Source organism: Serpula lacrymans (assembly GCF_000218685.1).
Source record: "Serpula lacrymans var. lacrymans S7.9 unplaced genomic scaffold SERLAscaffold_1, whole genome shotgun sequence".
In the NCBI taxonomy this organism is placed as follows: Eukaryota; Fungi; Basidiomycota; class Agaricomycetes; order Boletales; family Serpulaceae; genus Serpula; species Serpula lacrymans.
The window spans coordinates 1,625,159-1,651,987 of record NW_006763290.1 but is presented as its reverse complement, the minus strand read 5'-3'; the positions used below and the strand labels follow the sequence as shown (position 1 = coordinate 1,651,987).

At 43.4% G+C, this 26,829-nt stretch overlaps 4 protein-coding genes across 4 annotated transcripts; 1 reads left to right on the top strand and 3 right to left on the bottom strand.

Moving 5' to 3' along the window:
* SERLADRAFT_404583 (uncharacterized protein) lies at positions 1-1,503 on the bottom strand (the record flags this gene model as incomplete). The annotated part of the gene is made up of 6 exons (XM_007312220.1): positions 1-64; positions 177-295; positions 383-511; positions 858-938; positions 991-1,105; positions 1,406-1,503. 6 exons carry the CDS (start codon positions 1,501-1,503, stop codon positions 1-3), a joined length of 606 nt encoding a protein of 201 aa, XP_007312282.1.
* Positions 1,504-2,165: 662 nt separating this feature from the next.
* On the top strand, positions 2,166-2,987 carry SERLADRAFT_404582 (uncharacterized protein; the record flags this gene model as incomplete). Its single annotated transcript, XM_007312219.1, has 4 exons — positions 2,166-2,299; positions 2,360-2,438; positions 2,583-2,652; positions 2,758-2,987. 4 exons carry the CDS (start codon positions 2,166-2,168, stop codon positions 2,985-2,987), a joined length of 513 nt encoding a protein of 170 aa, XP_007312281.1.
* A 240-nt stretch (positions 2,988-3,227) lies between these two features.
* Positions 3,228-5,982, bottom strand: SERLADRAFT_404581 (uncharacterized protein; the record flags this gene model as incomplete). Its single annotated transcript, XM_007312218.1, has 12 exons — positions 3,228-3,236; positions 3,398-3,610; positions 3,897-3,922; positions 4,024-4,179; positions 4,256-4,287; positions 4,542-4,687; positions 4,746-4,817; positions 4,875-4,994; positions 5,051-5,300; positions 5,601-5,727; positions 5,845-5,936; positions 5,978-5,982. 12 exons carry the CDS (start codon positions 5,980-5,982, stop codon positions 3,228-3,230), a joined length of 1,248 nt encoding a protein of 415 aa, XP_007312280.1.
* Positions 5,983-23,107: 17,125 nt separating this feature from the next.
* SERLADRAFT_454714 (uncharacterized protein) lies at positions 23,108-25,124 on the bottom strand (the record flags this gene model as incomplete). Its single annotated transcript, XM_007312217.1, has 6 exons — positions 23,108-23,548; positions 23,599-24,110; positions 24,170-24,290; positions 24,345-24,562; positions 24,618-25,034; positions 25,096-25,124. The coding sequence occupies 6 exons, from the start codon at positions 25,096-25,098 to the stop codon at positions 23,299-23,301; spliced, it is 1,521 nt and encodes a 506-aa protein (XP_007312279.1).
* Positions 25,125-26,829: the final 1,705 nt, after the last annotated feature.

Genomic DNA, 26,829 nt, shown 5'->3' with positions numbered 1-26,829 from the left:
TCATGCTAAGCCTATGCCCCAACCCCTCAAAGCAGCTCGCCGCTCACAAATTTTTGCGAGTGCACTGTGTTTTGATGGTAGTGTTTTAGGAGCACAATGAATGGGAAAAACTTGGCTAACAAACAGGAAGTCAGTACTACACCAAGATGAAACAACAGCCTAGTGATGATGCTGACCAATTCCACCAATTCATCAAAGACTTGACTTCAACACACTCCTCTGGATCATCCAACAAAGTCAGGATGCTGTTGTAGAAATGCTCGGAATCAGTGGTAAGATATGTTGGTGAAAACACCTGTGCCAAAGTTAGTGCAAAACAAACCTATATTTGAGTCATCTTATCAATGCGTGATCTTTAGAATATTGAGGTGCCATAGCTTACTTGTGTAGCCATGTAGGCAATGGAGGCTCTTGTTACAGCATGCATGCCCTTTATACAGGCATTCTCAGAGCGTGTGGCCTTGGGCTCTTCATTGATGGAGCTGAGCAATGTAAAAATATGCTTGAACGCCTATAAAAGAGTTCAAATCATTAGAATAGTAGTATAATCAAAAAAGTCACATTTATAAGAAGACTGCTTCTCAATAAACCTTCCCAAGGATCATCCGGGTTGTACTTGTATTTAGCATACAGCATTATCGGCCACTAATCTCCTGAGACTTGAATTTGGCCATTGACGAGCTTTTCTCTAATTCTTATAATGACAAATCAATACATCAGATCAAAGACAAGTTGAATAATTCACTCTAAGCTTGACCAATCCATCCCTGCTGGGCATAGAAGAGCCCCTGTACGCTCGTGATTGAATACACAACCAGTCTTCACATTACAATGAATGTAAGGTGAAAGTGCTTGACCTTTATGAGTGATCCGATCAATGCCGTGCCTTTAAGACATTTTGTATCATCTGCCCTAGCCCCATTGGCACCTTTTTGAATCTGTAAAACAAATTATCGTAAGAGTATGTTGTGGTAAGAAAGATGTCCATACCAAGTTGGCAATATGGATTATTTCTTCCCCAGAGTAATCTTCTCTCATCAAATCATTCTCCAGCCTTGGAATAATTTTAAGCAGCTCTAAATATACAGCTTGTTTTTTACGTTCCCTGGAAATTACGGAGCGGATAAATGGAAATACAGAGAAAGAGGACAGTCTCATACTCAGCTGTATAGCTCTCTTTGGGCTCATCCGAAACCATACACTCAATATTGTTTTTGATAAGGCTCTGGACATTACAGAATGCATGTATTGCTCGCCCAAAATGGCGTCCATGATGGACAATAGGATCTTGGGTAGAACTGTACAGATAGTAAGTCAAACATTGGCAAGTACTTTGCCTAGTGAAGCACTGGCAGGATAGCTGCCAGCCGCCTCGCTGCATCATACAAATCAAACTCAGACTCACAGTTTTTTCCTAGGGCCCAGCTCCAAGGCAGAACTTTGGCCATGCTTGTTATTCTCCGAACTATGCCGGTATTCCCTGCCACCTTCATTTTCAGACATAGATGCAAAAGGTGGAAAATCAATGGCAGACAACTTTAGAGTACATTTTATACCTGATGCACATTACTACAGTGACCATATGACACTTAGTACTGCACAAGCAGTATATCCTCTTGAAGGACTTTTTGGGACGTAAAGGCTGTTCTTGAGTAAGTTGTGTGGCCTAAAACTTTTATAAGAGCCACAACTTGCCATGATGTGATGCTGGCAGCAAGGTAATTATAAGGTAGTTATACCAAATGCGTAAAATAGGGGGGCCTACCCACAATGGGCGAGTTGACTTTTTGGTACTTGGTGGCTGTGAAGAAAGGCAGACCCAACGGAACCCTGAGCAAAATACCAAAATGAAAAAAATGTAGTACCTAGGATAACAAAAGCTTTTTGAGGTAATGAGGTCACACTGGTATTGAGAACATGTCTACCGGATATAATCAAGTTGACTTTTTGGTACTTGAAGGCTGTTCAAGCTGAAAAGGAAATAGAACCCGACATATGTACTAGCCGCCATCATGAATAGCTGGATCTTCAAGGGATTGCTTCCTGAAATGGAAATCCATTTGTGACTCCTTGGGCATAAATGCTAGTACAGCGCCGCAGTTGTTAGCCTGAGCTCCTGGTAGCTTCAGGTTGTTGTGTGGTTTCTTCCAGTTCACAGGGCAGTCATGTCAGATCTTAAACAAGCACTACAAATATCTATGAAACACACACGCTCTTCCAAGTCATTGACTCTTCGTCTCAATAACACTGCCAGTGGAGTGATTAACAACAAGATCAGAGGGCAGGAAATAACTGTAAGGTGTGTAACAGAGTACCTCTTTGGTTGGTTTTTTTTTACAGAACTCGAACTGCTAAATAGGATGAGGGATGATCCCAAAAATCGAAAGGCTGGGTTTAATCTCAAAATAGGGAAGATTTGGAACTTCAAGAATAAACGGGTAAACCTACCTGAAGAAGAAAATTATGTTCCAGGTTTACATTAATTGTCTGAGTCAGTGCAATCTGCTATGTGTAGGAATCATAAGAAAAGGGACAGGTGCTCCTTGAACTATGAATCACAGCAACTACGACTGACTTGGAAGCCTTACAATGGGCCTTACAACGGCAAAGGTGAAACCCAAGCCTGTATTGACTTGGACTTGAACTCGGAAGGTAAGTATCCTAGCCAACTGTAGAGTGACTCAAGTGCTGACTTTGGTTTGAATTGGCTACTTGAATGGCCAATAAAACTTCATTATGGTGTGAATGCGGACTCAGAGCCCAATAACAAGGATAAAAGTGGTGATTTGGAGCCGCAGGACTGGGATGCATTAATTGCTAAGGTATCAAGGCTTGAGCACCTTCTGGCTGCAAAATCCAGTCAATTAAAAAATGTTCAAGATCGAACAGCAGATTTATCATACCAGTTAGCGGTCCTGGAGGGTTTTAGTACACCTAAGACTGACTCGGACCCACCTAGCTACCAATATGATTCAGAGGAGGTGTAGTAAAAGCACTAGTACTACCAGTGGTACTCTGAGTTGGCTTAGCATAGTTTGAAGCTATCTTATTCCTACTATTGCAATATACATGTTAAAAGTTGTCAGGATATTTCTTCCGGTGAGGTTCTTCGTACGAGAGACAGAAGTGCGGCTGTGATAGGATTTCTTGGTTGTTCAGTTGATGCACTGTGATATCTTTTCACTTGAGCAGATGACAGAACACTATCCAACCACTGAAGGATCTGGTCACTTGTCCTGTTGATATCACGGAGTGTAGCAGTGTCAGTCAAGTCCAAGAGCAAGGGCTTGCAAGTGCCCAATGCCCATTGGGTGATGAAACGGTGTACCTGTTATTGTAGTTCCTATTAGCTGGGTAGAGTATTTTGCCAGTGAAATGTAACAGTGACTTGACATACCAATACTGCAATATTAGCAACTGTTGCATTTGTTATATGGGTCAAAGGAACCCAATCTGAAGTACTAGCATTGAGGTTCACTATTCCCATATAGTGTTCCAAGCTTTGCGTAAAGTATAGCAAATCCAAAATGTGGAGGAAAGCCGGGTGGTTGAAGTAGTCCGAGTCACACCCAGCCTGGGCCAGAGCAAGACTGGACTCGGCAGAATTTCTCTGCAAATGAGTGAAGGTTAATCTAATGAGTGTTAGTAAAAGAGCAAGGTGATATTATCTCAGTAGATACTAGATCCATATAACTAGCATGGAAAAAACCAAATTCAGTGCTTGGATTCCACTTGAGGAGGCCTCGCGCTTTGATGCTGGTGGATTTTTTTGATGTGCTGGCGGTCAGGAACACTGAATCATTGAGTTGAAAAGAAGATGTATGGATAAATCTGTAGATTGCACTGATCACTTTGTGGTGGTATATCGTTATTGCACAAAGGCAAGGTTCTTGAACCTGATCCGAGTCAAGCGTCATCACATCTGTATTGAAATATTCAGAGTTAGCTGACCATAAATTTACATTATAGATTTAAGCTCAAATTGTCACTCGCCGTGTTCTACATGACAATTTTCTCCAGTACAATGAATGCCGATACCCATATTTACAGCCCTTAAAGCAAGCTGCAACGCAAGACAATTCCTCGGGAACATTGTATCCACAGTGAGGCTGGAATTTGTATACTGTATAGCTGTAAGTTGAACTATGCGCCACATAGGAGCGATATCTTGGAGACTGTCTAAGAATGCCGTATTCATATCTTTGATTGTCAACGTGAGGGGTGCAAATTAGTCATAGCAAGAATTTTGATGTACCTTCCAAGTTGTTGGATACCCCGCTAGTCCAACTGCCCACAATATAATTCACAAATGCAGTGCGAGAAGCTACAGATTGAGTAAAAGAGGGTTAGCATTGATAAGAATTGTGTTGGTAAGAAATTGTACTTGATGTGTCAGTCTGAAATATGTCAGCTCTATTGGAAGGGCCTCCTTCAATGAGACTGCTGCTGGTGCTGCTGGAAGCAGCGGATGGGTCGGAAGGGCCAGGAACAGGCATAGTATTCACAAAACCCATAGTGTCTACTACCTCACCTCCACTTACTACAGAATCTGCAGGAACACTGGCTGATGCTGTGGCATGAGGAATGAAGAACCGCTAATTTTCCCTTGCTTGTTGATGTCTTGGGGGCCTGCGGTGAGTAGGGCCACTAAAGGGCTCCCTAGTGTGCATGGATGAGCTTGAGGAGTCTTCACCAAGCCATAAGTGGTACACGTCACAATAATGCAAAAGAAACAAATTATGTACCTTGTGCTGCCTGACCTCCGCCAGTAGCAACAGGGGAATACTTGTTGGTAACACCAGGAACATTGTCCGCTTCTAGTAGGCGTCAAAGCATTGGCTCCAAATCCAGATCTGTGTTTGGATATACAATACTGGGGGCTTGGTTGCTGGCCTGTTGGAAGTCGTTGCTGACTGGTTGAAATCCACTGGCCTGTTGAAATGAACAAGCTGATGGTCCCGTTTTATGGGTCCCTTAAAAGGTACTGCTAGTAACTATCAAACAATATCCATAAACCCCATCCACCAGAATACCAGCTGAAGATACGCACTATGAGTTGCTGCTGTGAAAGTGCTACTGGAATATTGGTATTGACCATGCATAGACTCCACAGCTGATTGAATGAGCTGCTCATAGTCTGGATGGAGAGGCGCAGTGTGGTGAGAATGGCATGGATGGGGATCAGTCTGGGCTGCACTTGCCTTAGACTGGTACCAAACCCAACCCAAAAATGTTTGCAGCTTGAATCACAACTTGCATTCATCATTACCATATCTGCGACAAAGGCCATCAACAATATCCTGAAGCAAATCACGGGTCCAGTTGGAATCAAGACTCGGATCTAGCAAATATCAATGTCACCGATAAGCGCTCAGATGTTATGAAATAAAAAAATTACTGTTGTGTTGAGACATTGGTAAGTCAACTCAATGGACTATCAAGGATCTACTTTCCAATGATTGATTGTTTTAATAGTTTTGAGGACTATTTAGGATACGTTCTGATATCTATGATAACAAGAACTTGAGGATGGGACAATAGCCTGAACAAGACCTTTGCTTATTCTTAGCCAATGACTAGACCGGTGACACTGAGCTCACATGAACACCAGATAATTTTGACGTGAGAGATCAGACTCGGGGGGTGGAGGCAATCCCATTTGGAGCTGGAGGTTGTCCGCACAGAGGTTATTACAACATTGATTCTGCATAATTTTGGAGACTCGGGCTGCCAGTGAGTGTGTTGAATTAACTAGAAGCTTCATATAACCTGTTCATAGATCGTAGATCTGAAGCGTGAGCCTGAGGAACTTGAATAAAAATGTGAACAGCATGAGTGACTCACTTGCCGACTCAGAGTTGTCAGGCTGGCTGTACTGCACCAACTTGAACCAGTACTGCCAGTACTGGTTCAAGTTGGCGCAGTTTGAGTGGCCACTGGCAGGCCCTGAGTGTTTAATGTATTATTTTTGGCATACATCATGGTCCCTGGGGTCCAGAATCTCTCTCAACCTCGCCTAAGGCTATGTGTGCATGTGTACCCACGAGTCACCTTTTATAAGGAGTTTGACTTCATACTAACAGCAAAAACAACACAGATCTTATTCCTCAAGAAGCAAGTCTAGCACACTACAAGCAATACAAGGCCAACAGTGTTAACATGCAATGATATCCACAGTACCCCGTGTCCCAACCTTATCCCGCCGCTTGAGCTAAAAGTGAACAGCCTGCTGGTCAGCACTCTCCAGGTCAAGCTCTTTATTCTCCAGCTATGAGTCAACACAATAACTCCCATTTGAGTGCCAGTGCTCAAGCACCCAACAAGCTTTTCCCTGTGGCACACCCAGTGAGTTTACAATCTGAGTCCTCAGTACAAGTATATGGATGCTACAATAGAGCTCACTGTACTTTGTGTTAAAGGCCTTTCCTTTGCATATCAGCACCAACAGCGCCAACTTGCAAGATTTATTAGATTTTGCAGTGGCTGTTCAAGATGAGCGTGAGGCGGAAAAGATGTTTGTGGAAATGAGAGCATGGAGAAGCCAAACAGAGGCCATACTATTCTAAGGACAGCTTCCCAGTGCTGTGAAACGTCTGGAGTAGGCTTGTTATGGTAGTAATTTTGTCACCAGAATAGTTAAGGACCTTGGAATTGAGGTAAACATACCTCAAAGTTGTATCAGGTCTCAATTTCATGGAATACGTAGTAAGCATGTGTATGACAATGACAGTGACAAGTCAAACTCTCCTGGAGAAGATTGATATTGCTGTAAGTAGTTCTATGACTCAATAACAAGTGTTCTGCTGAGAACACTTACTATGTTTTATCCTACTGTTTTGTCCTGTTTCCCGGTTGGCTATTTTTTCAGAACATGTTTTCAGCAATAGATTCATCTTGAATTGGAGAAATCCGGAGGAAACTCAGCTGAATTCACAACTTCCAGGTTGAGCCTGACTACATTGGATTGTCCAAAACTGTTAAACAGATTATCTTCAGCTGACCTGGCTTGGCTTGTGGCCTTTATCTATTAATAGAATGTGAAGAGGAAATGGGGGTGCATTCTGCGCGTGGAAGTGGAAGCGGCTGCATGATTCACTGGCAAGTTCTACGCAAATGAGATGGCTGTGAGATGATTGATTCTCCTACTGCGCGGTAGTACCCAGCCAATCAAAATGACTTCTCATTCATCATGGCAGGCAAGGGTTTAGGGCTGATCATGAGTGTTTAGGATTGAGGCTGCCGTGAGGCATGGTGAGTTCAAGCTCTTGATAATTTAATTTGAGATGCGACTAACATACCGCTCCTATCCCACTCAGGCTGACTCAGATATTTTAACTTTGCTTGCCTGGCTCTTTATTTCAAGCTAGTCATTGTCGACTCAGGCAAATCCATGTCACTTTTAGTGGTCCAGGTGATCCGCTGGTGCTTTCCCACATTACAGGATGCATTCTCCCACAGGTTGGGTCCATTGGGTTTCTACAGATATTAGACATCATCAATGGGGGCCTCTTAGGTGCATCTGAGTCATGATTGTGCTAGCAATGAAGATATTACTAACCAGAGAGGCAGTGGTGGGCAGGAGGAACTTCAAGTTAGTGGGCGGGAGGAACTTCAACTTTAAGTTGAACTTACTACGCTGACAGTCACAGTTGTGTTCAGGTTTCCAACAAGACAGTTCAAGTTCAAATTGCCAGTGAAGTCACAGGCAGTATGCCACACATACAACTCAGAGATACATTACAACTTATCACAACCAACTGTCAGGGTTACCACTAGTGCTATACAGCATTTTACTAGTAAGACTCAGACTCGGAATGACAGGTTCACTCAGATTGGCAATACATTAGCCTCATTATCGGCTACAAAATCACAGCAACCTTGAAGGCCCGACTTTGAAGGTAAGTGCTGCCACTAGTTCTACTGCCGTGACTTTTTCTCTCTTACTGCCTTTTCTGAACACTGAGGCAGTGCTCATTTTTAGTGGCAGTGCAGGTTACACCGTAATAGTGGGTCTATAAACTGATCTTACTCGCAGACAACTTGAACATGCGAGAGAGTCGCATTGCCACTTTGGATACCAGTGGCAGTGCTGATCATAACTCTACGGAGCCAACTTGAAGGTCAGTGGTCTTCGGGTGATTGTCGCTTGGTACCCACTAAGCCCCAGTTTATCATTTAGGCTACTGGTACTCGGACATAGGGGACATTCAAGTTAACCAGCTGGGTCTGACTAGTCCTCACCTTCAAGTTTAAGTCATTCAAGTTCAATTGGCAGTATGGAGGACTTCAACAATGTTCCAGTAGCCGCAGGCTTCCGCCAGGTGTGCATTTGTGGTTGTTCTTTTTCTCATATAGGACCGTTTACTAGGCATTAAAAATCGTGCTTGAGGGGAAAAAAACGGCTCTCAGGAGCCCTGACCAGGGCAAAGGAAGCCTTTAACAACAAGAAACACCGGTTGGAATTCCAGTCAAGCCATGTCACACTGGAGTTTGAAGGAACTTCATTGGAACAAGTAGATGGCGGCAGGGGTCTGGGGAGCCCAGTAATCTTGCCAGTGGTTCTGCCTTTGAATTGCTTCAATCCAGCTCCTCTGATATAAACCCAGTGGTAAGAATCATAGTATTCTCAACACTATTGGTTCCTACTGTAATGTGATCACTCTGCAGCCTATAGAGCCAAGTGAAGACTGGGACAGGTCTTCAAACAACTTACCACTTGCGCAGCGCAGAACACGCAGAGCAGATCAACGTCTGCCACTGCGCTTCTGAGATTTTCTCCCTGAGTCTCCTCCTCCTTTATGTACTACTCTATTATCCCAATCATCCAACCCGACCATCTCAGTTCTCGAAGCCAATAATTCTCATCTTGAACCATTTACTGCGAACATTAGCTCTCACCCTCCAGCTAGTATATGCATGCAGTCCATTCATGATCGTGTCAAAAGATTTTTTGACACACCACGGAACATATTTGGACTATTTTGCCGATTTCACAGAGAGGAGCTACCATCACATGACCCTGAGGACTGAGAAGACTTGGATACCTCGGAAGACACGCCCACTCCATTTTGAGTTGAAGGGCATAGTGATTATTCTTTCAGCCTGTACCCAAACAAAAGTTGCTTTCGTCTGGGAGACTGGTATTGGAATTATAGTGTTCAGAAGTCGCAGGAATATTTCAGGCAGCTCATTGATATCATTGGAAACCCATCCTTTTGTCCTGAAGATGTTCAAAATGTGAAGTGGAGCAAAATCAACAAGGACTTGGGCCTCAATAATCTCAATGGTGAATGGCTGGATCAGGATGCAGGCTGGCAAAAACACCTGTAACCATTTCAGTTCCATTTTATAGCAGATCAGCAGACCCTGGGACTCATGACCATCATGTTACTGATTTGTTCCATCATTCACTCATTCAGATCCTTCGCAATAAGCTCGCAAACCCTCGTGATGACCAGCTTTTTAATTATGAGCCATACAAACTGTTCTGGCATCCAAGTGATCAATTGCACAAAGTTTGAGACCACAGCAAGGCTTATACTTTGGATGCATTTCTGAAAGCTCATCATGAACTTTAAAGATCCCCACCAGAGCCCAGGTGCAACGTGTGGTGGCTGGTTTCATGTTTCCGTCAGATTCCACCCAACTTACTAATAAAACTAAGTGAAACTCAGCCACTGCCCGAGAGGCTATAGAAACAACTTTATTATTTACCTAAGTGAAAATACAATAGATGTTAGTTTAAGCTGATCTCTAATAAATGTAATGTAACATACCTCAGCCACTGCCCAAGAGGCTATAGAAACGACTGAGGTATTCCTATACTAAACCCCTTACTACTTATAGTCGGAGGTGCTACTTGCTACAGTATAATGACCCCTAGGAGTACAATTGTGCTCCTAGGAGAACAATGGTTACTCCATGGAGTGGTGGCTATGCTCCATGGAGAACAATGGCTGCTTCGGCAGAGACTGGGTTTATCCGGTTTTGTCACTCCCACTCAAGTGCAACCATAGTCCCATAGCTTTAGAGAATTTCCAGTGTTTTTCATGAGTGAGGGGTTTAGTGAGAATGTCTGCAACCATATCTCCTGTAGGAATGTATCTGATTACTGCCTCTCCCTTTGATACTAAGTCATCTCAGATAAAATGATATTTCCGTTGAAAGTGTTTTGTGCAAGCACAGAACTGTGGATCTCGTGTAAGAATGATAGCTGCTTGATTGTCACAGTGCAATGTTGTAGGTCCATTTTGAGCATGTCCAATTTCTTCAAAAAATGTCCGAAGCCATGCAAGGTGTTGTCCAGCATTGCTCAATCCAATGTACTCTGACTCCGTGGAGGATAAAGCTACCATGCTTTGTCTTTTGCTTGTCCAAAAAATTGCTCCTCGGATGGTGATAAAGACAAACCCTGATGTTGATCGAGACGTGTCTGGGTCTCCAGACCAATCTGCATCTGAATATCCATAGAAATCCATGTCCATGGAGACATCTGTGCCATTATATTGTAGTTCTATGTCCCTGGTTGCTTTCAGATATTGGAGGACACATTTTGCAGCTTCCCAGTGATGGCTCCTTGGAGCTGAGCTATGCCTGCTTAGTATTCCAACGACATAGGCAATGTCTGGGCGGGTTCCGAGCATGGCATACATGAGGGAGCCTACAATTGAGAGGTATGACACTTGACGCCCTTCAATATGCATCTCGTGCTGCACAATATCTTCCCCTGGAGCATTTGCAAGGAGTTTTGATCCATGGGCCATTGGTGTCCACACTAGTTTGCAGTTCTTCATTCCAGTATACTCCAGGACTGTATCAATGTATTGGTGTTGCAATAGGGATATTGTTTTGTTTGAACAATCACGTTGGATGTCTATTCCGAGGATGTATTTTGCTTCTCCAAGGTCCCGCATTTTGAATATGGATTCGGGTTTGGCTTTTGTGATATCCATGAATTTTTGGGATGAAGCTCCTAGGAGGAGGTCATCTACATAGACAACAACAAAGCATATTTGTTTGTTGTCCCGGAATACATAGAGACATGTTTCTGCATTTAGTCTTGTGAAACCGAGCTCCTGGAGCTTGTGATCAAAAGTTTTGTTCCATGTACAACCAGCTTGTTTTAACCTGTAGATGGATTTCTTCAATCTCTAGCAGTATCCAGGTTGGATAGGAACACCCCCTGGAGGAAGCATGTACAGTTCTTCTTCAAGTTCTCCATTGAGATAAGCTGTGGATACGTCCATTTAATCAAGTTCTAGGTCGTACTTTGCTGCCAGGGCTAGAATAATTCGGATTGACTCTAAGTTTGCAACCGGAGCAAAAACCTCCTGGTAATCAATCCCCTCCCTCTGAGTAAAACCTCGTGCAACAATCCGGAGTTTGTATCTCTCAATGTTTCCGTTTTGATCAAATTTGATCCAGAACACAGGTTTTGATGTGATGGGTTTTACTCCCTTCGGAAGTGGAACAGTGTCATATACTGCATTAGTATTGAGACTTAGGAGTTCCTTCTCCAAGGCAGACTTCCATAATTCTCCATCCGGATGTGATAAGGCTTCCTTTAGTGTCATTGGAAGGTCTGTGTTAGATGGACCGGTACTTGCTATTCCAGCAAAGAATGTCTCCTCTGTATCAGATGTTTCTTCATGAACCTCAGGAGTGTTAGGTTTCTCCATGGAGTTGTCATGCTGCTTTTTTTGAGACTGTTCCTCATCTAGAGTCCTTTGATAATCTTGGTTTTTGTCTGCAGGACGGGTCTGGCGACTGCTTCTGTGTACTCCTAGGACTTCAGCAGGCATGACTGCTCTTTTAGGAACTTGTGCAGGTACTTCAGGGAGTAGACATATTTGTGTATTTGTTGCCCCACTCACTCCTGAAGGTGTTGAATCACTCCTCGGAGGTGTTGGATGACTCCTTGGAGGTGTTGTATGCCTTCCAGAAGCTGATCCAATGGACAGGCTGTCTAGCTGTATTCGGACTTTTTCCACATCAGCTGGCTGTATGTTGAGGGGCTGTCCTCCCACTGACTGTAACTCTACTTTGGCTTTCCGTTCTGAAGATGGCCAGTGTTCAGGTCTTGGTTGTAGAGACTGTTGTGGAGGGTGTCTTAGCTGATCAGGTGCTCCCACTGCTCTCGGAACGTCTTCACGGAGGTATTGCCCCACTGCTCTCGGAACATCTTCATGCTGGTATGGTTCCATTGCTTGTGGAACATCTCCTTGGAGATGTGGTTCCATTTGCAATTCATTTGGATCTCGGATCCAAGGGTCAGGATCATCCTCCTCCAATTTTTTTTGGTCTGGATAGTGAGCATTCTCTGGAATGAGTCCCCCCCACTGATCTGTGCTAGTGTCTGTGTTCCAGGGAGCAGTGTCATCCTTTTGTACCTTTCCGGATTCATTGAATATGACATACCAACTGGAAAACACAGTCTGTTTTTCAGTGTCTAGGAGTTTGTAGGCTTGATTTCCATGTGTGTAGCCAATCATTATGGCTTTGCGCCCCTTGGAGTAAAACTTTCCTTGCCTTTTGTCTTTCGGAATCAAGGCATATGCTTGGCATCCGAAAGGGCGAAACAAAGTTGGATCAACTCTCCTTTTAAACAGTATTTCATATGGGGTCTTTCCATGGAGTCCTGATGCTGGGCTGCGTGCTATGATATATGCAGCTGTTTGCATGGCATCTACCCAAAATGACTTTGGGAGCTTGGAATCATGGAGCATAGTGGTTGCTAATGTAGCCAATGTCTGATTTATGCGTTCTGCAATGCCATTTTGTTCTGGAGTATCTGCAGCTGTAGTTTCTTGGAATGACACCATCTCCTCGGAGTTAATTTTTGAATGCATTGCCAGTATATTCTCCTCCCCCATTGCTCCGGAGGAATTCTGTGTATAGTGGAGTGAAGTTTTCTTCTCCCAAATGAGTCCGGAAGAATGTTTGGACATCTTCTTTCCATTGCTTGTATTATTCCAGTGCTTCACTTTTATGTTTTAGGAAATATATCCATGGAAATGTGGAGAAATCATCTACAATGATAATCCAGTACCGAAAACCCTCCCTGGAAGTTGGTTTGATTGGTCCTCCAACATCTGTGTGCACAATTTGTATGGGGCGCTTGGCTCGGTTTCCTCCAGTGGACTTGAAAGGTAATTTCTTCATCTTTCCTAAAGCACAAGGTTCACAAAACTCCGGGGTTCCAGTAAGGGTGTCTATGTCCTGGAGCTGTCTTTTTGTAACCATTTGTTGCAAGCGGTCCATTCCAATGTGTCCCATTCTCCTGTGCAATAAATTTACATATACTGCTGCAAAAACTGACTCCAGGTTGATTTCAGGTTTTGCTTGGATGTGATAAAGTCCTCGCTTGTGTAACGCAGTGAGGATAAGTTCCTCCTTTTTCCGAACTTCACAAGCATTTGACCCTGCTGGAAAAAGTGTTGATAACCCCGTTTTGGACAATTTGTGGACAGAAACGAGTGCTAACGTGAAGTTTGGCACAAGTAAGACATTTGACAGTGCAATATTGTAGTCCTTTTTGCCAGCAGTTTCTTGTAGGATTACTGTTCCAATGCCAATGGCATTTACAGAGGATTCATCCCCAAAACTGATTGTCCTCGGAGGATGCAGAACATGGTATGTTCCTGGCTCAAACCAGGAGGGTGAGGGACCATGTGGGATGTTGCTCCGGAGTTAATAATAATTGTTGTTTTGGTCTTATTGGGTTCCGACACAAGGTAAGCTTGAATGCGTTTAGCAAGGGGCTTGGAAATATGTACATGATCCAATGCAATACGACTCTGTTCCTCCTTGGAGTCAGATCCGGATGATTGCTCTGCTGTATTTGCCTTTTCCTTCTTCCTTTGACCTTTTTCAGCTGACTGAAGTGTTCGACACTCCGAGGTGTTGGCTTTGTGGAAGTTACACCATTTTTCCTCGGATTTGAGTGCTGATTCAGAACCTCTAGGGGCCTTCCCTGACTGTCGTGCAACTTCTGCAGTGATCCGGATCTCAACTGCATCAAAGGTAAGTTTATTTTCTTCAATCGTGTTGATTACTGATGACTGAAATATTTGCCACTCAGGAGTGCATGGGAGAGATTGGAGAAGAGCGAAAGCCATGAGTTTGGTATCAACTCCTAGTTTCATTCCGGAGAGGTGTGAATCAATTGTCCGGATTTTCGCAATGTGGTCCTGGATAGGTGATGTCCCATCCCAGGACAATTTGGTGAGTTGCTGGAATGAATAGAAGGCCGAGGCAATGTTGGATGTTTGATGGAGTGAGACAAGTTTATCAAATAACTCCTTGGAGCTGGTGAGGTCTCCAGTCCTCATTAGGAGGGCATCAGAGATGTGGTCCTGGATGATTCCATGTGCCTTCTCATCCTTAAGTATCCAGGTGATCTCAGGATCCTCTGAGGAGGTAGGGTTTCCTGGTGAGGGCTTAAGCTCCTCTCCGGTAACAACCTGGAGAACCTTTTTCCCGACATAGCTTTGAGATGATCCAGAGTTTCCATATCTGAAAATTGTTGGGTCCAGTGAGAACTGGACATGCGGATGTATCGCGTGCTGTGGTCATGGTTCCAAGGTTGCCGTTTCGTAGCTTTTGCGCACCAGGGCTCATAACCTAATAAAACTCAGTGAAACTCAGCCGCTGCCCGAGAGGCTATAGAAACAACTTTATTATTTACCTAAGTGAAAATACAATAGATGTTAGTTTAAGCTGATCTCTAATAAATATAATGTAACATACCTCAGCCGCTGCCCGAGAGGCTATAGAAACGACTGAGGTATTCCTATACTAAACCCCCTACTACTTATAGTCGGAGGTGCTACTTGCTACAGTATAATGACTCCTAGGAGTACAATTGTGCTCCTAGGAGAACAATGGTTACTCCATGGAGTGGTGGCTATGCTCCATGGAGGACAATGGCTGCTTTGGCAGAGACCGGGTTTATCCGGTTTTGTCACATGATCAGTCATGTGACGTGGAAAATGAAAAGTAAAAGTACAAAAAGTGAAGCATAAGTAGGTGCTGGTATGTGTTACAATTGACACAGTGTGTGAAAACTGAGGATGAAAGTTAAAGGTCCAAAAATTTGTGTATCATAACATTAGGGCATTTACCAGTTTTAGTAGCGCCACAAGGCACTTGTAAGAAAGTAGAATACTACCTTTGCTTCAATGCATGGGATGACTAAGCAGCCTCCCTCCGACCCATACCATAACTCACATTCCTTAAAGCTTGCATAAGAATTCTCTAACAACAACTTCATTTATTCATCCACCTTTAATCCATCCATTACTTCACTTCAGCCGTCATTTTCATTTTCTCCTTCTGTCAGAACTGTGACCTTGGGAAAAGCGGAGTTGGAGTGCAGAGATGGAGTGGAGAGTTGAACGGAGTACAACGTTGGGGATTGACTTAGCTCATGTGCTAGGCCCTTCTGTGGACCTTAGTCCCTAACTTGTTGGAGTGAGCAGGTGAGAGTAGAGGATGAAAGGCGGAGTGGAGTAAAGGTTCTTCGGAGAAGGACCGGAAAACTTAGAAATGGACTTGAATAAAGGTAAGGGAAACTAGTTGATGTTTGAACTGCAGGAACAGAACACAGGAGCCACAACTTATATACTATTGGAGGAATGGGAGTTTGTAAGGAGTAATTCATAATTTATGTACGGAGTTCCATGCGGACAACTATCTAGCAAGGGGAAATTGTATGTGAGAGGAGTGTACCATAAGGTCTAAGCTACAGAGTCCATGAGGAATATGAGAATGTGCGGAGGAAACGTATGGCAGACTAGAAATCTGGTGCAGGAGTATCAGAGCGGATATCTGGAGTACCATGTGGAGGTTGGGTACAGGGTTATGCCAAACAGCAGAACACAAAGAGCATAATTGTAACAACCAAGAGCTTGTTACTCTGGCGCACAACTCAGACAAGCTATAGAGATGATGATGAGGGAGTGGTTACCCTTTAGGCTTCAACAAGTTAGTTGTGAGGATACAACAGGAGGACTCGCTGAGGAGTCTCCTTGATCTATTGGGGTATATATATCACTACAGGTTTGTTTGTACATATGTACTATACAGTTGATGAAGGCAGTGGCTGATGATGTTGTGGGCATAGCCCGTGTGACCAGCTCCACTGCATGAGAAACTTGTAGCTAAAATAAGAAGAAAGGTTGTGCAGCGCGAGAAAAAGGAGTTTAAACAAAAGAGAAAGTGCCGCATGGCACAGGGTGTGAAAACTACAGTATAAAGTTACAGAGGAGAATGAAAATTAAAGATCCGAAAATTGTGTATCGTAACAGTAATCCCAAGAGTACCAAAGATTTGGGGGTTCGGACTTGAGAATTTGTTCTCTTCAGAAGTCTGGAGCTATGCTTTCTGGAATGGATATGACACCTTCATACATCCACCAACAATCATCCAGATTTCACACAATTATTCATACTCCACAAGACCACAATATTCTTAGTCTTTCAAAACTTAAGCATCTAGTCATTTATTCATCATCCAGACGTAAAACCAAAATCTCATTATGCCCCCGCTAACCTATAATCTAGCATTAGACATATATCCCAACTTCAATTCACCTATCTTCCACAAAACTTATACTAGCCTGTTACGATAACACAATTTTTGGACCTTTCCTTCATTTTCATTCTCCGCTTTAACCTTGTATACTTTAGCTTTCACACATGGTGCCACGCGGCACTTCCCCTTTTGTTCAAAACACCACTTTCTTGTGCCGCATTGCCTTCTTCTTATTTTAGATACAACTCTCTCACACAGTGGAGCTGGTCATGCGGGCTAGGCCCCATGACATCATCAGCCACTAACTTTATCAACTGTACAGTACATAAGTACAAACACTCTGTATTAGTATATATACCCCAATAGATCCAGGAGACTTCTCAGCAAGTCCTCCTGTTGTTAACCAACAAACTCTCTGCAGCCTAAGGGGTAACCACTCCCCATCCACTACCTTTATAGTGTGTTCCTGTGTGCGCCAGAGTAACTAACTCGTGGTTGTTACACTAACCAGCAACATCACACTGGAACAGGCAACTCTCAAACTCAAAGCAGCTTGGAGAGCAGAGAATCTTGCAAAGAGGGCAGAATGGGAAAGGCAACAACAATATCAAGACAAACCCATTGCCAAACCTCCTGCTGAAATCCCACCGCCAGTCCAGTCCAGACTTCAAAGAAAAAACTGAAACTAGCTGACTTCATTGACGACCTTTCTGTCCCTGCCATACTCCTTGACCAGCCTTCACCATATGCATTGTACAAGATTGAAAAGCAATCCTACATCAAACTCTGGTATTTCACCCAGGAAAGCTGCGTGGACACAACTTCAATTCACAAATCCAGTGCCAATTCCTACAGCATCCCAAAAGTTGACGACACTGTTGCCTGCGTCCCACATCCTCATTCAGAGCTTCAGGTAATGCATTAGCTGATGAGCAACTCAACATGCAACAGATTTTGATCGCCAAAACTTCAATGCTCAGAAACATAGAACAATTGGGATGGCCCACACGGCATTGCAACACGCTGGCCATGTTCTTCCTACAACTTGAAGCACACAAATCACAAAAAACCCTTTTGGCAACAACATCCTGATACAATATTAAGCCCGCGTTCAAAGCAAATGGCACAATTTGTTCAAAATGGAACAACAATTTAACATTGCAATAATCAACTCAACCCTATTGGAGAATTTTACCAATAAACACCTCACAGCTCTACAAACACAGAAATGAAGTCAGGCAAGTACTTTATTATCACCCACTACCAACATCATAACTAATTCCTTCTATTTCCTCCTTAAATTTTAACACAAACATACCAAAAACAAACACACCAACAAACACACAAACCAACAAACATATTTCCTCCACAGTTGAACAACATGATTGCATCACAAACTCACAATAACAATCCAAACAAACACACCATGTACACTAGGGCTTCAGATCCCTCTCAACAAAACTAATGCTGGTGCTCCCATTCCCCACCGCCACCCCAACTCTACAACAGGCAGAAGAGATCACCTTCATGCTATCAAAATGACTATTATCAATCTGAACATAGTGATTCCTTTCGTCGAGCCATGGAACAATCAACAGTATGTGCAGTCTGCCTGGGGACAAACATACACAATGTACACAAATGTGTCAAACCTAACTTTTGGGATGGTTCACCCACTCTATGTTCCTGAGGAGACAAAGGACAACTTCAAGGGCCAATGGGACAAATCATATGCATCAATTGGCAACACCCAATCAGATGCAAAATTGCAGATCACGACTGGCATCATGAATGTTCTGGATGTGGCACTGTCATATCCGTACCGGAAGACAGAACTCCGGCATTTCCAAAGAAGTTATTCTCCAAGCCCCAAACCCCCAGAACTATCGGTATATTTAGGATTATGTTCCTCGTGGTCTGCTGGTCGGCAGCAAATTATTATCTTATCATATCTAATCATATATAATCTCATCATTATTGTGGCTCTAGGAGCCTGAGCTAGCCCTGGATAAGAAGCCAAAAATCAGATGTATTGCCTTTTACACAACACCATTTTTCGGGATACCGTAAGGACTTTTCCGAGTTTGTGGAGGGAGTCCTCAATCAGATGCAACCTTGCAGCCTTAACCTCTGCCAAATTATGTGCTTGTAATCAACAATGCTACACTGCATAAAGTTCCTGGCATCCGCAAGCTTGTTGAGGACAGGTGAGTACATAGTTTTCTATCAGTTTACTCTATTAATGTTTGGCCAGGGATATGCAGCTCTTATATCTCCCTTCCTATTCCCTGGATTTGAATCTCATCGAAAAGGCTTTTTCAGCTGTCAAAGCTTGGCTCAGGAACAATTGTGATTATGTCCTTGGTGAGACAGAAGGGCCCGGTTGCTATCCATACGCATTGATTTGGGAGGCAGTATATGAGGTAATCACACCCAAGAAAGCCAGAGGGTGGTTTAGAGATAGCAAGTATATTATATAAAATATTTATACCGTGTTTACTGATGTTCAAGCCCTATTACTTTCTAGCTGAAAATGTTTTCAAAAAGATCAAAAGATCAGTTCATTTATATGTTGTTCAGTAGCTGATTTCCTCCTCCCCCTCTGCTGATGGCAAGTACTGGTTATCCTCACCCTCATCTTCAACATCCCCATCAATTACCTCATTTTCCCCATCCACATTAATCATATCTTTGCAGCCTAGATCAATTATTTCAATCTCATTGTCATCCTCATGCTTTGGATGTTTACGATAGCGTTGCAGAGTAGCTGCAATTTCTATCACTGTTTCCTTACCCTCTCTTTTCAACCCCAAAACTGACAGGATGCAACATTTAGCATAGGATTGTATGATCCTAGCCCTTTTTTCACCCATTTTTCCTACACAGCTCAGCTTTTTGACGGGCATACCAGCAACTTGTTTGGATGTTTGGATGCTATCAAACCTGTGACCTTTCAGAGTAATAGAGTAATGGAGTGCAGGGGTGAAGTGGAAAAGTAATGGAGTACGAGGTTAGGAATTGACTTAGCTTGTGTGCTAGATCCTTCCATGGACCTTGTTGGAATGAACGGATGAGAGTAGAGGATGAAAAAGGAGCAGAGTAAAGGCCTTTCAGAGAAGGACCGGGACTTAAAGGGATTTGTAAAAAGGCGAGGGAATCTAGTTGATATACTGTTGGGAGAAATAAGAGCTTGTAAGGAGTAACTTGTAATGTAGGTATGAAGTTCCATGCAGACAAAATCTAGTGAAGGGAAAATGTATGTGCAAGGAGTGTACCATAAGGTCTAAACTACAGAGTCCATGAGGAGCACAAAAACATGCGTAGGAACATGTATGGCGGACTAGAAGTCCTGTGTAGGAGGATCAGGGTGGATGTTTGGAGTACAATGTGGAGATGGGGCACAGGGTTATGCCGACCGGCAAGACACAAGGAGCATAATCCCAAGAGTACCAAAGGCTTGGGGGGTTGAGACTTGAGGAATGCTTCCTTCAGAGATTCCGGAATTCTATCTTCCAGTACGGATATGACAGATGCCAGCTGTAAATAATGCATTTAACACTTGGTTAACTTTAAAGTGTGGAAATTTGACATCAATCAACTCAACCAAGTCCCCAATAGGCGGATATTCAACAATAGGGCCATCTTCAGGTGTTAACTTACGGTTGGGGGACAGCGGCAGCAAAGATAACTTCTCAAGACTAGGATACTTTTGTCTTGGCTGTGTACTTGGAGCAGGGGGTCAGTGTAGATCTATTGCTAAAGTCGGAAAAAGAGGAGCCTGAAGCACTTGGTGTAATGTTCTTGATTGTGACATGCACATTGAGTGAATTTCCTTGCAATAGACGAGCTTTTTTTGTGAGCATGCGATCAAAGTTCAAACAATGGGGTGCACTATAGACTGTTGCTTGCCCCAGAAACTATACTGAGTGTCAGCACCCTAGAAACAAATGACTGAACCCAAGGACTCACAATTTTCTTGGCCCACAAGGTCATTTCATCATGGCCGAGACGGCAGTGGACATCACGTCCACTTGGCCCGTCAATAAAGCAGTGACCTTGGTGCAGCTCACACTGAGTAGCCTTCTCCAGCTGCTTGAATGCCTTTAACTGTGATGACATTTTGTCACTCAATGGTGGTGGTATATCCTCTGTCTTACTTCATTTCTTTCCTTTTGAAACCAATGCTGTTGGCTTAGTCTGGCACAACAACAAATTTGGTGAGCGTTTCACATATAATATAAGAAACAGCTTACTATGTTCTTGATTTCCAGCATTACCACTTGTATTTGAGCAACTTGTGCTTTGTTTACAAGTCGGTCCATTGCAGCTGTAAAATTGTGGTGGTTGTTCATATGTGATGGCTTACCTGTGTCACCTGACAACTTATATGCCAGCTAAGTGTCTTGCTCAGGCCCATCAAGCAGGATAAAGACTTGGCGCTGAAACTGAACCCAGTCCATGTTGGTAGTGGCCAATATAATAGACATGACTGATCACCTGTAAGGACCTCCACATTAGGCCAAACACATTGTGTACTGGGGGGCGGCTGATTATTTGCGGGTGGCTTGGAGGGCAGCTGCATAGGGTGTGAGGGTGCAGGCTGCACATAATGTTGCTCAGGCAGTGGCACAGGCAGTTTTAGGGGCACCCTAAGTTGTCTATACTGATACATATTGTGTGCCGGTTGCATCAAGTGTGGGGGATGATAGTGCATGGCAAAATGATGAGGTTGGTATCTGATTGTCGATGCACTTGCCTGACTGTTGTACCCAGTGTAGCCTGCTGGGGGATGGGGAGCTTGTTGATAAGCCCTTTGGAATATGGGTGCACCATGCATTTCATCAAGGGAAAAATGACAAAAGCTTTGTTGAGAAGACATAGGAGGTATATATATTTTTTGTGTCTCCTGACTCTTACACTAACAGCCTCTTGGCCTTAGGCAATACCTATTATTGTGACAACACCAACAAGACACAGTCTTGGGGCACTGGAGCACGACAAAACAACACTTCAAAAGAAGAAGAAGAAAAAGGGATACCAATCAGCAGTATGTACCGCTGACCAGTCAAAGTCGCTGAGGTAGTGGGTAAGCCCTCACACAGACTTGGTAGGGTAGGACCAAGTTGGTTGTTGGTAGACAACAGGAGGACTCACTGAGTCCTTCCCCATGTATTGCTCCTGTATATATACTAAAATACATGAGGTACTGTACAGTCTTAAATATAGTTTAAAGTCCGATGTTTAGCATGTAACCGGTCACATGATGAGTCTAGACATTGGTCAGGTGTTGTGTCACATGACTGGTCATGTGACTTGGAAAAAGTAAAAGTAAAAGTACAAACAAGCGAAGCGTAAGTAGGTACTGGTAAGTCAATTGTAACAATTATTGAATGATCCTCATTTCTAGCCAATTATATATTTTTTTCTTTTTGAGCACTTTACCGAATAGTCCACACCAAATTTTTCAAAGACTTGGGCTATCACACTTATCACACCAGCCACACTCGATACTGAGCTAAATATTATAGTCTCCCTAAATTTTAGATTTACTACATTTTAAGCTTAGTTGTAGTTCCGCTCGGTACACTAAGTCATTGGATAGGTCTATTGTTATGAAATCAGTTGTAGATGCAGGCTCCTCCACAGCCACTGTTTTGAGCGAGAAGGATGAGTGCTAGGGAGTTCAGGACAAGGCTTATTAATAGATAGTCACATGATTATGATAATTTCAAAGTCAGTACAACTTTATTCCTCACTCTCTCTCCACAGTGGCTGCAAATTAACATTTGTAAACAATGGCTTGCCACAGTAACAGTGACGAGCATCATTGTTGGACATTGAAAAATGATTAACATTTTTTGAATTACAGTACAGTTACTAATTTAGTATCTACAAGTACTCAATACAGATGGGCCTGTGTGATGCAGTCCAGTGGTGTATGTTGATGGCCAGGCAGGATTTAAACTCCTTTACTGGCATCTGTAGGATAACCCAGCAAAAGCCAGGCTCCTATCCATGTTTTTGGCAGGCCAAAGTTGGACAAGTGCTTGCTAAGGAGGGAATGATGTTATATTGATTGCAGGTCAGGTTTGGGAACAACACCAGCATTTATGATACCTCTCATATTTAGGCCCAAAGACATGCAAAAATGGCAGTAAACTTGGGCAGCAGATGGTGGAGACACTGGCAAAAATGAACATGAATACTGAGATTACCAATTGCCAGTGCTTCGAACTTACTTGCCTAAATTGGCATGTGGTAAAACATTATTAATTGGTCTGCAATTGTTTTTTGATGTCCGACAGACTCGTCAGTGGCAAGCCTTTGTTTACAAATGTTAATTTGCAGCCGCTGTGGAGAGAGAGCGAGGAATAAAGTTGTGCTGATTTTGAATTACTATCTTATCATATCTAATCATATCTAATTTCATCATTATTTTGTGGCTCTAGGATTAAGTGCTCCTCTCGAAACAGTGGCTGTGGAGGAGCCTCTGTAGATGTCGCTCAACATTCTTTCTTTCATGTAATCAAAATGCTGATGCGAAATTTAATGTTTTATTTGTAATTTTCTATATCATTTTTGGGACGACGAAACTCTCCTCACTGTGAAGTGTGCGAAGGGTCACTTATGTGTTGACTACCACCGACATATATACACATAACATTCTTGTACCTGACATGCATGAAGGCATGCTCCATAAATATCATGGAATCAAAGGTATAAGAAAAAGAAAAGGAGACTGTATCATTACCCCAAAGTCATTTGTCATTTGTCATCTTCCTTGAATTTAATGGATAGTTCCTTTCTCATTTTATCGAACCTAGCCCTGGTACGTTCCATTTCCCCACACTTGTCATAATACTCTTGCACTTCCTCAACAGTGAACCTATTGTCCCTCGCTATATCTTGAAGAGTTTGATCAATTACATGTAAACTGCCCGGATAAAATGATCCGTTGGTAGACGTTGCCAAAGGTACATGTAGGATGCTTATTTCAGGTTGTTTTTTTTCGCTGCTAGGAGACACGTAAGGAACTGAGCAAGTAGGTTAAAGGCCAAATCAAACCCATGTCTAGATTTTTTGTTGTTGTTGGTAACCCCCTCTGATTCTTCGTCTACCTTTCTCTTGCCGCAAGCAGGTGCAAGTTCATTGTCACCTGAGGCTTGAGCACACTCGCCAATTTCATCAAGAGCCCCGAGTTCTTCAAATATAATGTTCTCTGACGTCCTATCAAGGCATCTTGCGCCAGGAATAGCTAGGTGCTCAATAGATGCGTATAAGACTGAAGGAGTGGACATTGCAGGGCTCTTTCCTGAGTTATCCTCAAACGCGCTCAAGAATTCGTCATCAGATGGGTGGAAGTGGTCCGTATTGCGGCTACGCTTGCGCCTACTTCGCTTTGGTTTGTCTTCAGTCTTGCGGACGTATCCGTATTGGCCCTTTTCCCCTTGAGAAGGTTTTCTCTGGTCTACAATCGCAGCAATCAGAGCATCTAATCGTGCAGCATTTTTCTTGTAACGTTCACGCCATGACTGCCAGGTATGCCTTGTAACCCAAGTATACTCCGGATCTGCGGCCTGAAAAATCATTATAGTTGGAGTTAGAGCCTTACAAAATCCCATGGATACGATGTCACCATTTCGCAAAGTTGTTGATAAAGTCGGTTTCCTGTTCGGCCACCTGTCTCTTTGAAGGGGATTTTGGCCGCGATCCAAGCGCATAAATGCGCCTCATCCTCGTCAGTGAACTGGGTCCTTCTGTTCCAAAAATAATTAACCCCGCTTTATTAAACGATAGTGGACTATTCTTACTCTTCTCCAGGCCTCCGGCCGCCAGGGTTTTTATATACGAGAGGTGTGTAGACCAGGACACCTTTTTCAATACATTTCTTGACCCATAAATAAGATTCAACATATTTGTTAGGAACACCTTGATAAACTTTGACAAGATGTTGAAAGACCTCCGTATTGGGGTCAGCAAGGATGATACGTGCTGATTGCACAGAGGCAGTCGGGTCGCCACCCGAATGCTTGGTCACAGTGATTATGTTGAGACAATACAAAGATACTACTGACTGAACGCACCATGATACGTTGACTGAGCGCCATTCTGGCGTTGACATTAGCAATGCTCGGATGAATGTGCATCTTGATAGGCTCTCCGTCGTGGGCAAATATCTGCTTAAGCAATATACCGGCGATTTTACACGCCTCTACATACGTGTACGGCACGAAGTGCCTCTCAGGACGATCTGGACTAGCCCAGCACAACCGAAGACGCTCTTCTTCAGTGCTGCCATTTTGGACAAGAACATATCCTTGCCTCGGCACCTTGGTTTCCACTCTGCCACCGAGAGACTGGAGTGCCTTAGAAGAAGAACAAGAAGATCTGATACGTGAACCAACCGTAATAGTCTCACAGAGTTCTGCTTGGATTCCTTGGGCGAGGTCCTTTTGTATGAAGAACTTTACAGCAAGGCCGTGGACATCTTGAAATATTGGCTACATGTCAGAATTAGAGCTGTTCAGGCAAGAAGCAGGGAAATACAAAGAACTGACTGACCATGATTGTCGATAATGTCAACAGTTCTCGAAAACACCAGTCGTGTTAGTGTGCTTGCAATACCAGCGAGGAGACAACCAATAGGGCCAAACAACATCAGGAAAATGCCGAGCACATAGTATCTCATTTAGGCAACAATTTTGAGATAACTCCATAATTGCTGTCAAATTGCAAATCGGTGGGCAAAATATACTATTGCTCTTATATTCAGCTATGTGTTTACTGAACTCTTTCAAACAGACCAGATGACTATAATAAATTTTGCCATAAGCAGCGGCGGCGAAAGTAACTTCTTCCTGAATTCCTGTTGCCCACTCATCTATAGCACATTCAATCTATAAGGCCATGAAGACAACAGTAGTTATACACTAGGATATACTGCAAGGTTATTATAAGCACTCACCATGGTAAGAATTAAAGCCACTGTCTCCAATGAGACAGGGTTGAAATACTTGTGGTAGGCCACACCCTCATCATTGCGGTTGGCGAACCACATGTCATCTAATATAATTTGAATTATTTCAGCCTTATACAGGCCCTTTCGGGCCTTCAAATCCTGCTCAATAGTCAGTACAATGTTGAATCATAGGCAGATAAACTCACTCTGTAAACAAACAATACATTTTCCTTCAGGTCCATCGCCAGTTGGCAATTCTGTGCGATAACTTTTGGAGATGAGCTTGCGCAGAATCCATAATAAGTGCCATCTCGACCACAGACTTTTGTCTCGAGTTCCCCCTGGACATGTGATGTCCTCTTCATGATCTGAGGATTGATGTCAGCAATTCAACAACATACAAACGATTCACATACCAATTTGAAGATGTCCGGGGTTAGAGCTAGGTTCAAGCTGACTCCAATGTTAGCCTTCTGCCAAGCTTGTTTGGCCATCTCACTCTCTACTAACACTGACTCTGGAAATGGGTACCTGGTACAAACCAGGCACCTGAAAACTGCGATGGCAATTCATAGGACTTCTTTGGCATTCAGTGCATAATCACGAACCCAACTATGGCTGGGCTGTGAAGAAGTCTATATGTGCAGGGTCATGGTGGCCTGGGTATCTGCCTCATTGTCAGTGTCGTTGTCCAATGGACTCACAAACAGTTGGCACTTGTGGCCAATGGTGACAAATGCGGTTCCTTCTCGGTCTGAATTGATGGCCCTATGACTGGCACCAAGGTTGTTGCTTCCCTGCTGATCACTTGGAGTCCTCATGTTAAATAGAGGACTCAGAACACTCTGCTGCACAACAGGCAGTTTTGTAAAACAAAACTGCACTGCTTTCAAATTGTGAGCAGAGTGTTTGCTCATCACAGTCCTGTCATCAAACTGGCAGACTTGTCAGTATTGTTGCATAGACTGGGGTGGACTGGTCAACCTACCATGGTGTCCTCATGATCATCTAGGTTGCTGCCAGTATATTTGGGTCCATCCACAGATAATTCCTGTAATGTTTGATACTGGGATGGAGTGACATCTAAAGTGTCAATGTCAAGCTGTCTGTTAGCGCGTCTGGCAGATTTTTGAGCCTTCTAAGCCTTGCTGGCTTTTTTTGCGACATCTCCAGAGCCTCTCCCACTCACATGGGTCACAACATGAGTACACGTAGTAGCAGGCAAGATAAAATAATAAAAATACCTCGTTGGTTCTCTTTTTCAGTCTGCCGTTGCTGGCGAGCACTCTAAGGCTGAATTGCTTGAGATGGCTCAGACATTGGGAAACACTGGTGAA